This window comes from Anopheles coustani, chromosome 3 (genome assembly GCF_943734705.1).
Source record: "Anopheles coustani chromosome 3, idAnoCousDA_361_x.2, whole genome shotgun sequence".
Classification (NCBI taxonomy): Eukaryota; Metazoa; Arthropoda; class Insecta; order Diptera; family Culicidae; genus Anopheles; species Anopheles coustani.
Genome location: NC_071288.1, coordinates 75,861,386 through 75,872,798, shown reverse-complemented (window position 1 = coordinate 75,872,798; position 11,413 = coordinate 75,861,386). Strand labels below are relative to the sequence as shown.

Sequence of the window (11,413 nt, the reverse complement as noted above, 5' to 3'; positions counted from 1 at the left end):
CAACTGTCTTCGGCATTCGATTGTGCAGTTAAGTTCGTTAATAAGCATTTATTAGAACTCCATCAATCAATGACTTCTTCCTCGTTTTGCGTTAAGCAAGCGGGCGCGTGTGTGCGTGCTGTAATTTTTTTTTTTTTCGATCATCAATCTCGATCACCACATTGCGATCGGGGTTTTGTTTCCCTTCTGCCCATTACCAGCATATTTAATGCTGGTGACGGTCGAATCGCGTTCCGCTCGAATTTGTGTCGCACCATGTCTTTTTTCTCAAGCAGAAGGGTTTGGGGAACCGACCACAGAAGATGTATGTGCGTTCGTGTATGTCTTCAATTCCCCCATAATGTGGCCCCGCGCCGGCCGACAATTCTCGAGTCAATTAATTTGACATTCTTTATTAACGCTTAATTTACGCTAAACATTTCCCTTAATGTGCTTTATTAGTCGCGTTCCGTGGTACTTTCGTGGTACGCCCTGCCACCGTCTTGACAGCGACAGAACGGCGCGCAGCATTATACATGATTGTAGAACATTTTGCCTCCCCCTCCCTGACGCACCACGACCCCCCCAGAGAGGCGAGAACCAGAACAATCTCGCGGCGAAGGGTATCGGACATACTTACTTGAACACAATTTCTCTTCATTGCCAATAACCGCGAGTTCAATAATAAAACCCATTCGTGCCCGGCTTCTCCGCGGTCGCAGTCGCTTTAATTTCCCTCCTTCATGCCTCTATCTCTTCCTCTCTTTCTTTCCATTTTCCTCCCCACGCTGGCCGACCGACGTCATCGCGAGCAGATGAATTAACAATCAATCAAACTAATTGCAACGTGGTGGACGGTATCGATCTGGACGACATCAAGGAGTTCGCGAAGGCGTTCAAGCTGCGGCGTCTCTCGCTCGGCCTCACGCAGACACAGGTCGGTCAGGCGCTCTCCGTCACCGAGGGGCCGGCGTACAGTCAAAGCGCCATATGCAGGTAATTTGACCGAACTTATATTACCGAACACAAATGACATAGAAAAATTGTTAGACCCATCTAAAAATACGAAGCTTTGAAAAGAGATACCAATATCAACTTCAATCAGCTAAAATTAAAGTTCTTTCAAAAGAAGTTCAAGTCAAATCGATTTCAAATATGAATTCACCAAAAGAGAATAGTAAAATAAAAGCTTTGACCTTAAAATTTAAAATAGTTTATTCTATCGCTGGTCGAAGAAAAAATAACAAAAATCTACATAAATAAGCAACACAAAGAATGTGTATCAACATTCCTAAACTAATTCAACAAACTTCTGAGAGAGGACGAAACGTTGCCAGGACATTGCGCTTCCATCGGTTACCTGTTGGAACCTCATCTAAGCCCAATATTTCAAAAAGAAAATTCTACTTGTTTGGCAACGTGATGATAATATGAACATAACAAAAAAAAAACGCAATATTTTTCTACTTACGTTAACTTATGTATTATTTTCTATGTTCTTCTTTCTTTCTTGTTTCCTTTTTTCGGTTGGTTGCCAAAACTCTCGTGTTGTTGCTCTTCCCGATTTCTAATTGTGCCCACAACGCTACCGCTTCCGTCGTCACGTGGATATACCATTACCAAAACACACACACACAAATGCATTGAAAAAACAAACAATACACACACCCACTGCGCACAACAACCAGCGCCCTAGCCGCTCAGATGTATTGTGCAGCGCAACTTTCATCGCAGCAGCAACAAATGTATGTATGAATTGATATCTTTCTGCTAGTTTCTGTTCGGTTTGACATTATAGTTATTTGGTTTTGCTCAACCTATTTGTTTTCTGTTTGTTATACCATAGTAGTTGCACTCTCCGTAGTTTAATCTAGTTGTTTACTCTTGTCGGCCTAATTTTTAATATTTGTTTGCACGAAAAATGGTACCGTTCAACGGTAAGAAGGTTGATAGTGATTTCGTAAATGTGTGAGCATGGGAACGTAACCGTCGGTCAATTGAATGTACAAGAAACCAAAATACTCATAATGGTAATGGCTCTGAAGTCATGGACTACATTTAGTCACCATTCTCGGTTCGAATATTGTATCGCTCGAGGGTCCGATGCAGATTTCATTCAATTTATCATTAATTGCAATCAAAACTTCCCTACGTTGTATGTCATAAAAATAGAGCTATGCAGTTGTTTGCTAATGAATTTTTAGTTTTGATTATTGATCACTTTTTCTCGTCACAGGTAAGCTAAGTTCGTTTCTCTTCAGTCTTCATAGACTCCATTAATAGTTTTACATTAAGTTTTTATATTGTAATATTTTTTATTTTCCTTTTTTATTGCCTTTTTTGTGCTTGTTTGTTTCAAATGTTTTGTATTACTTTGTTATAAATTCTTTCCCTTTCCCAATTGGCCAGGTCATTGCAAGTTGGTTTTCTTTTCCGTTTATCGTTCCCATCATCAGTTTGCATTGGTTTGTTCTTCATGTATTTGTCCGTACTTTGTTTTCATCTATGAGACAATTTGAAAAAAACATAAATTCCTACAATGTCCTGGCAAAACATTACTAGAGTACTTTTTTCTATTCGATGGCAAGGCAACCGTAGCGGTGTACTCTTAGAAAACCTTACTTTACTTTTTGGCTAACGCTGGCGGTGTGTTCGTTCACCTGCTGTTCATTATTTTCCGTTTTTGGTTTTTTCTGCTGATTTTTCCCATTTCGTTACTCGTTTTTGACTGATTCGGTTCGTTTCTTTTTATCCGTTTCTTCTCCTCTTAATGCCGTCACCGGTACCACAACCATCACCACCACTATCAAAACATCACCCTGTTACCGTCCGATCCGAAGGTTTGAAAAGTTAGACATTACTCCCAAAAGTGCACAAAAAATCAAACCAGTGCTCGAGCGCTGGATGAAGGAGGCTGAGGAAAGGTAAGGCACCCGGTAGGATAGAGTGGGGACTATGGATTGTTCCAGTTCTAGTTCTTGCTTACACTTGATGTTGGTTGAAGTGCACGATTTTCTTACTCTTTGTTTTTATCAAAATCCGTTTTCGTTCGACACGCTTTCACAACACTCACCGGTCGCTCTCTTCCCGCTCTTAATCCCGTTCAGTCATTCATCCAGGTACAAATCGGGCCAAAACCACGTGCCAGACTTTATCGGCGTCGAGCCGTCGAAGAAGCGAAAACGAAGGACCTCCTTCACGCCGCAAGCACTCGAGCTGCTCAACGGACACTTTGAGCGGAACACCCATCCTTCCGGTAGGTGAACTCTACCTGTTGCATATCGCTTGTTCTCCGGTGAATTAATCGTTTTTATTTTCCCTCGAAACAGGCACCGAAATCACCGGCCTCGCACACCAGCTCGGGTACGAGCGGGAAGTGATACGCATCTGGTTCTGCAACAAGCGCCAGGCACTCAAGAACACCGTCCGGATGATGTCCAAGAGCTTCAAAATGGAAAATACTTAAAGATGACGTCGACCGGAAGAGGCAAGAGGCAAACAAATGTGTCAAAAGGAACGACGAAGAGAATGAAGTGGGACGAGAAGCCTCCAAACGTTTGACGGAGCACTGCGGAGAGGAAAGAAACTTTAATCGCGAACCGTAGCCATATAAAATAAGGTGCCATTCCGATATTGAATATTATGTACACTTATGTAGGACATAGGAACGATTTAGTAAGGTGTAATACGATAAAAAGAGCGACATTTTCGCGCAGTTACGAGACGATCCGATTGATTTTTATTTTCTTTCGTGTCCTTTCCTGTTAAATATGAGAAAACCCATTTGTGTTTCACTCTAGCAGCCATCTTTAAGGGTGACAAAAATAAAGTAAAACTGTTATTACCAAACCTTGGTTTCTATTTTTCTGCCTCTCACAACGTACATTACAAACCTAAAAGAAGCTCTTATTTTCTCGTTTTGAAATCATTCGTCAGAACACTTTGTTTTCTCTTCTTTGTGTGTAACGTCCTTCCTAGCACGAAAACAGTATTTCCAAAACGATTCGGTGTTAAATGTTTCATTCATTCAAACGATTGCTTCACAGCCTGTGTGAAAGTCGTGAAACCAAAGTTCCTAATCTTTATAATAAGACACACACGCCAACTCTCACGAAACACTTTCCTCCGACGCACAGACACACACACAAAATCACTCAAACAATCGCCCATGATATTGTGCAGCAAAACGGGAAGAGGAATCGATAAACCACACCCGAATTGACCGAGAAACAAACAAAAATTGAACTAATGAAAAGTAAAATTTTGCAAAAACTACATACACAGCTAATAAGACAGTTGAAGAGAAGGATAAACAACAGTTGTAACATAAAGTAAACTAAACCTGTGCAAAAGATATTTATCCATAGCCATGAGTGTAATAATTGTGTATAAAACAAAACAGTCCAAATTAATCAAGAAGAGAAAATAGAATGAACGAAAATTACTATGCGTGTCTTTTGTTTCTGTAGAGCAGGGGGATTCTTAACTTTTGTGTTATTTTCTGGTTATTTTCTGGATTGAAACATTCATAATACTTAAAATTCCTCATGCGAAATAAATCTTGTATACGAATGGAGCAAACAATACGACAAAAGAAAACACGAAAACAAAACAGAATATGATTGAACACATACGCACGTGCAATATAAAGGAAATGACGCAAAATTATAGGACACAGAAAGGAGAGAATAAAACTACCGAAATCCATAGGAACATTGAGGTGATAGTTGAAGACACGAATATTAGGACAAAAGAAAGAATTGTCAAATGTGAAAAAATTACTCAATCCCGTATACGTGACGGAAATAGGAAAAGGAGAAGCATCATTTGTCGCCAAGATGTCAATAAAGACAACGAGGAGAGGCAGTCACTGGAGTCGTCATATCAAGTCGGAGGCGTTATAACTTAAGCTGTATGAACCTGCACGAGAGCAGGAGTAAAACAAACAATTATGAAAAATAAATTTTGCAATGCAGTATTTTGTAAATCGGTCACAGTGTGTTATCTATATTAAGCTATGAATCCCTAAATATAAATTTAATACCGAAACAATTTTGTAACTTTTTGCCTCCGCAGTTTATGAAAAAGAGCTTTCTTTTTCATTTAACAATAACCTATTTCAATTTAGATTACACGACATAGTAAAATCACTTTTTTATCAATTCAATTCAACGGAGAAGTCCTTTGAATTAATTTTCATTCAGTTCCTGACTGACGGGCTCGAACCGTTTTCCAATCTCGGCACGTTTTATCCGGTATTCCATCAACTCGATAAGTCCGTATCTAAAATAAAAACATGAAAGGTAAAAATCTAAAGCGAAAGAAAACCCAATACCATCCTTTGGAGCATTTGCTTACCCGATCGTGCCGACAATCATGATCGCGAGCACAAACAGCAGCTTCTGGAAGGTGGACAGGAATGGGCTGGTTGCGTACATTAGCACCGACCCGGATGCTTCCCACAGACGAAAGTTGCTGAACGCCGCCTCCTCGTTGCCCGGAAAAAGGATTCCACTTAGGGCTGGAATTGTTGCAAGAACAAACCGACAAAGACAAAAACCGCGAATTAAATGAAAAGAAACATCGATTAACAAGGTTTTTTCTGAAACCCGTTTTGGCTGCGTACGTGATCGTTTTCACATATAGATGGCGCGCGAGTGCTAACCGTCAACACAAAAACTTGAATTTAAATGGGAAAAACGGTTCTAATCTCTTTCGTGAGCGTTTTTCGTAAAGTTACGAAATTTTCCTCGCTAAAACTCAATCTTTTCGTCTGATGTAGCCACAAATTACTTACAATTGATCTGAATGAGCCAAACGCCGTCAGCTAAACCCCAGCAGGCTACGATGATGGAGTACTTGTAATACTCATCCGTTGGCTTCCAGAGCAACATGAACACGATAAGGGCAGTGTGGAAAAGCGCCGTCAGCGGGATGAGCACCTTTCGGCCGAGATGTTTGGTGATATAAGGCGTGAAGGCGGCCGCGACGGTGTTTGCCAGCCCGAAACTGATCATCGCGTACCCGATGTAGCTGATACCGAGTCCGCAGGCAACGAATGACTGGGAAAGAACACACCAAATATAAAATGGTGGTAGATCAATTTTGAGAATTTTTTTCTGTAAATGTTTAAGCTCACCTTTGTGAAGTCAACAGCGATAAACGCTTGCTCAACACCAATAAAGGCCGTTATGGGCAGCAGAAGTAGCTGATATTTGTTTCCGAGCTGGCGCAAGGTGATGGCCAGCATTCTAAGTCCCGAAACCTGATTGGCCGAGCCAGCGCGAATCATACGATACCTGGAAAATGAGTGGAACATATTAAAAAAAAGATCTATTCACTTTCAAGCAGGAAATATAGAAAAGTTGTTAGAAATATAGAAAAACAGCTGTGAAAAAAATAAAAGTTTTATCAAGAAATTAATATAAATCAATGTTGCTTGAATGAAAACTGCAACCAGCTCTACAGAGCATCAAATTAAATGGTTGAACGAAAACTAAATCAGTCAGCAGCGGTTAATGCAGAGTAGAACACTATTATAGAATGAAATAAAAAATATGAAGTCGAATATTCATTGCTAACGACGATATGGGAAACATTTTTTAGGTCCAACCAACGATAATTGTTGTCATCAGTTATAATTAAAACTAGAAATAAATCCTCCTAGGTATTCTTAAGTTTTTGTTTAGTCTACTTGTTTGAGGATATAGAAATAAATAAATTAAAAATACATCTTAAAAACTTAGTTGAAAACTTATTTAAAACATTCAATTTAAATGTACGAGGTCACTCCTACTGTTGGGGATTGAAAACCTCATGAATTCGAATGTCTCTTTGATTCGTTTTGGAGATTTATTAATGTTAAAAGAACGGAAAAGTGAAGCCCAAAGAATTGGAAAACCCCTTTTTCCGTTAAGGTTTCGAAAAATTCATGAATGCCACAAGATTCGAGTCCCAAAAGATTCATGAATCAATCTTGACATCGAAATAGTCTAGATAGATGCAAATAAAAGAAGCACACCTCGAATACTATAGTTAGTTGTTGAGCAACCAGTCACCCCGAAGTATTTAGAATAAATATGATTACTTAATTACAAGAAATCAAAATGAATCTTAGATGAAAGACTTATATGAATGAATCTCGTTTAAAGATGCATATGGCACCACACTAATACATACCGCTTCAGTGAATCAACTCCAACCGCCACGGACGCGCTGGCCGCCACCATGCACCCCAAAAAGATCCCCGTTAGAATGTTCAACTGCTCCGGCTCCGGGCGCTTAAGGTCGATCCCTGCACCCTGTCCCTCCTGATGGATCGGAGCGAGATAGTTTGCACCGCATGTCGTCGACACGTTCACCGTCGCTGTTGCAGCCTGCGTTTCATTGCCTGACTCACCGGACTCTCCGTACGAGAGGACTGCAGTCATGGGAAGGCGACATAAAAATAGCCACAAAAAACAAACGGAAACCACGGTTGAGATTAACATATCGCAATCACGCCGAAGTAATCAATGACACGCGGAGAACTGACCGGTGAACGAGATGAGATTGCCGAGCACCTGCGCGAGCTGGTAGAACACGAAAAACAGGCTGAAGAACTTTACGATCAGGTAGTCCGTCTTAACCTTGCGCCTGGTGGCGATGCTGAACGCTTCCGCGATGATCGAAAGGTAGGTACACTTGGCGCACCACAGCGGCCCCCCGCCGAACCCGACGGCCAACCCGCTCGGGATGAGGGTGGCGAACGAGGGGTAGAACTGGGCCGCGATGTACGGCATGTAGGCGACGAACGAAACCACGATGGTCCACTTGCAGCCGAGGAGTCTGGGGATCTCAAAAGTTGGGATGACAATTAGTTCAAGATTTTGGCGAGATTTTGGCCGGAAGACTTTTGAGTCGGATCAATCACCTTATTACCAACACCGGCAGGAACAGATTGGAGACGATCAGGGAGCCGTAGATCGAGGCCAGTGTGTACGCTCCCAGCGAACCATCGTTGTGGAGCGAACTCTGCAGATTGGACGTGCCGTGGAACGCGGTAAAGTGGATCATAAAGGCGAACCCCAGCACGGCGATGTTCTTCACGATGCGCCACTTCTCCCGCGGACCCAACTTCTCGATCGCCTCCAGGGCCGCCGCATCTGCACTGCCATCTTCCTGCATCTCGGCCAGCACCTACCGGAAACGCACTTTGACGTTTGGAACTTCACTTCAACCAGCACCTTCCGACCGAAGGTAGAGCTTAATCAAGACTAACCAGAGGTCCGCGCTGCTGCAGTCCTCAGGCTTCTACACTTTGATTTTATTATACAACACATTCTACTGGAACAGGTTTGCGCGCGGACTCCAAACACACCGGGGCGACAAATAGATAAACCGACAACTGCTGAGCGAGGGAAGGAGAATTGGAATCACTCTCGGAACGTGCTCGGATCTCGAGTCGGACAAGGTCACCGCGCCAACCTGAACTGCCTCAACTTTTACTAATCGAGACGCCGAACTCAACCGGTCCCCGACCGAAACTGGCAAAGATTCGGAGATTCAAAGCCGGCACCCGGCCTGTGTCAGCATCGTGGAGATGAATGTGTATCCAATTACAACGTCTCGCAGCACACCTATACACAAGATCGGAGGTTGTTTTACGGGATTGTCACGTTCCTTTTTGTTGGCTCGGTTGTGCGATATCGCGGGAGTGTAGAGCGTGGCATAAATTAGCGTTAAACACTGTTAATAAATACCACAAATTCTAAAGATAATACAGTTACGATGGTCGAGCGACATTAATTGGATAATTGTTACAGATAAGATAACAATTCCTCATTAGGAGCACCATTAAATCAACGTTACTCAATAAAATGTGTTATACTCAATCTAAAGTTGATTAAACATAAACACAATTCTTACGTTGTTTACTTATAATTTTGAATGTAATTTAGCATTTTGGAGTTTTAAATGTTCAGTGTTTTTCTAGATTTTGAAAAATTTATTTTAATTTTATTTTAATTTATTTAATTTATTTTGTCTGCCACCTAAGGGCTAATCAAAACTTAAAATTAGAACATAAAAACCGGGACTTAAGAACTAAACCCAAACTCAGACAAAAAGAAACAAAGAGAAGTTAAGGCAAAGAAAGTTAAGTTTGCAACCGACTTGCTTGTTACAAAATTTGGCAAATGAACTTCAAAATTCTCCTTAAGCACAATTTAAAATAAATATAATCTTCTCATTACGCCTATTGAGCCAATAAACGTAAAATCTTGCCATACGATCCACTTACGAAGTACTGGAAGGGATACCAATGATGCGCAACGAAGCGAACCAAAGGCGAAGCAAGAAAATACTATCGTGAATCAAAACAGAAGCGAGAGAAAGGAAAAGAAAGATGCCTGCCAGCAAAGTGGGCGGAGTTAATGCTGCCGGATGCTGCAGCATACACGAGGGAAGCATAAGGGCTATGCGGGCGAGCATTACAAAAAAAATAAAACGTCAACAGAGGATGGTTGCGGCATTCGGCTTTCCTGGTTAACCCTTGAATGTACCATTGTATTTTGGTTTCCTTTGAAATTGTGGATTGTTATTGTAATTTTTTCATTGAATTGTTTTGAATTTCATGTACTCTAATGTAGCTTATTATTTTATTAAACTAATTTTACTTCATATCATCGGATGCTTAAGGGTTTATACAAGAAAGAACCTCTAACGTCATGCAGCATCGGTCGGATGTGGTCGGTTAACATTTGCACCGCGCCAAACCGGAAACCATGACCCCATCAATACTCTTCCCATCTCCACCCCGGATCCGGATCGCCTTCCGAACGATCTTTGACACCATAACCTCAACCTCATGTGCACCCGGAAAGCCTTCGAACAGCGAGAAGGCCGCCGTACCGGCACGTGCCGGGCAAAACATTTCCCTTGTCCGACGTTATGCCGCGTTGCGTTTTCCGGCATGGCGTGCGTGCGTGTGTGTGTGTGTGGGCCGTGAATAATTCTGCATTAACTTTACCATAGGAAGTCCGCGTGCCGGTGTTGGCCCGCGTGAGTGGTGGCGGAAACCCCGGGACTCCAGGAGTCGCTGCGTCGTCGAAGATTAATGGACTTAGCACTTCGGGATTCGGGACATCCCGCACATCGAGAGGGCCGGCTCTGTTTGACGTTTCTGTCCCGGGGATCAAAACATTATCCATGACCTCGAGCCGAGCCGGATTGAGTGCTCAAAGAATGAGGGATTTATATTTCTTTCTTTTTTGTAATACTCTGACTTCCGGAAAATATTTTGCTCTGCTTGGGGTTGTTACAAACCAGTTCCCATTGTTAATACGGGTACAATTCCATTCCAATTATTTCGGCATGATAGGACACATTTATTATCATGGCTGAAGCTGCTAATTCGACAACATCGTAGTCTTACATTCGACTCGGTGACTCAATTTGTCACAGTTTTTGAAGAGCTTTGCTGGTGTCATTGAGATTTATTTTTTTTAAATATTTTAAAACATTTTCATTTCATTCTATGTTGTTTACTTCTTGTCATAGGAATAAGTTTAAATCAAATACAAAATATATTTCTCATCTCCTACGACCAAAGCCTTTTAAGCACACATGTACAAAATGTACTGAATTTGAAACTAACTAAATATCCTTCACTGGACAGCTATTCGATACGGTTGATCATCTAAGATTTACGATTGCTTCCAATAAAAATCAAAGCGTTTCTAAGCTGCCCTCTCTTGTCCTAAAACCTCCTCCCATACCGAACATAAAAATAAGCAAGGGGTTAATAAATTGACCATCCATTATTGAGCCGAATTTGGTGGCGTTCGATCACAAACTGCGCTTCCCTTCACTCCCAAGCATTTTCCCTGGTCCACGCTACTGTCAAGTGGAATATTTTCAAGCAGTTCAATGATTTCCCGATCTCGGACGGAACTGGCTTGAACACCGCCACGCCAGGCAAGCACAAAGTGCCATTACACTTTCCGGCTCCTCCCCGGGGTTGGACGAGCACGGCCAACGGAAGAAACATGGACATATGGTGCATAATAAGAAAATGCTCTTTTCCCAGCCAACTCCCAGGAGGGAATGCGTTGATAAAAATGTTGCCACCGAGCCGTGTCGAGAAAATGGGAAGGCCGGGCCCGGGAAAACGCAAATGTCACTTCGGTGCGCCAGGGGTTCACTCAAGGAAAAGCGGTATAAAAAGGACGCAGCGGCGCCCGGTCCGGCTCAAACACCCGCTAGCAATTGGATGTTTCACGTCGGTTTCGCGCTCTGCGGAAAAGTCGGGAAAACCAAGGGCTTCAGCAAACATTAGTCAATTTTTGTGCCGTTTTGCAGCAGAGAATTCGATTTCCTGGCAAAGTGGCTTCAGTATAAAACACAAACAATCTACGAGAAGAATTTTAGTAGCGATCTACGAAAAGGAGAACAA

At 42.1% G+C, this 11,413-nt stretch overlaps 2 protein-coding genes across 2 annotated transcripts in view; one reads left to right on the top strand and one right to left on the bottom strand.

Annotated features, from left to right (window-relative positions):
• The window catches only part of LOC131272883 (protein nubbin-like), a 60,049-nt gene extending 55,127 nt beyond the window's left edge, over positions 1-4,922 (top strand). The window contains exons 6-10 of the mRNA XM_058274755.1: positions 795-975; positions 1,668-1,724; positions 2,820-2,903; positions 3,087-3,235; positions 3,309-4,922. Of these exons, the coding sequence (XP_058130738.1) occupies positions 795-975; positions 1,668-1,724; positions 2,820-2,903; positions 3,087-3,235; positions 3,309-3,445 (608 nt within the window). The 3' untranslated portion in view covers positions 3,446-4,922. The remainder of the gene's footprint in view (positions 1-794; positions 976-1,667; positions 1,725-2,819; positions 2,904-3,086; positions 3,236-3,308) is intronic.
• A 233-nt stretch (positions 4,923-5,155) lies between these two features.
• On the bottom strand, positions 5,156-8,145 carry LOC131259140 (UNC93-like protein). The gene is made up of 7 exons (XM_058260566.1): positions 7,892-8,145; positions 7,514-7,806; positions 7,159-7,399; positions 6,119-6,278; positions 5,777-6,041; positions 5,338-5,500; positions 5,156-5,262 (listed from the first exon to the last, which is right to left on the bottom strand). The coding sequence occupies exons 1-7, from the start codon at positions 8,143-8,145 to the stop codon at positions 5,169-5,171; spliced, it is 1,470 nt and encodes a 489-aa protein (XP_058116549.1). The 3' UTR covers positions 5,156-5,168.
• Positions 8,146-11,413: the final 3,268 nt, after the last annotated feature.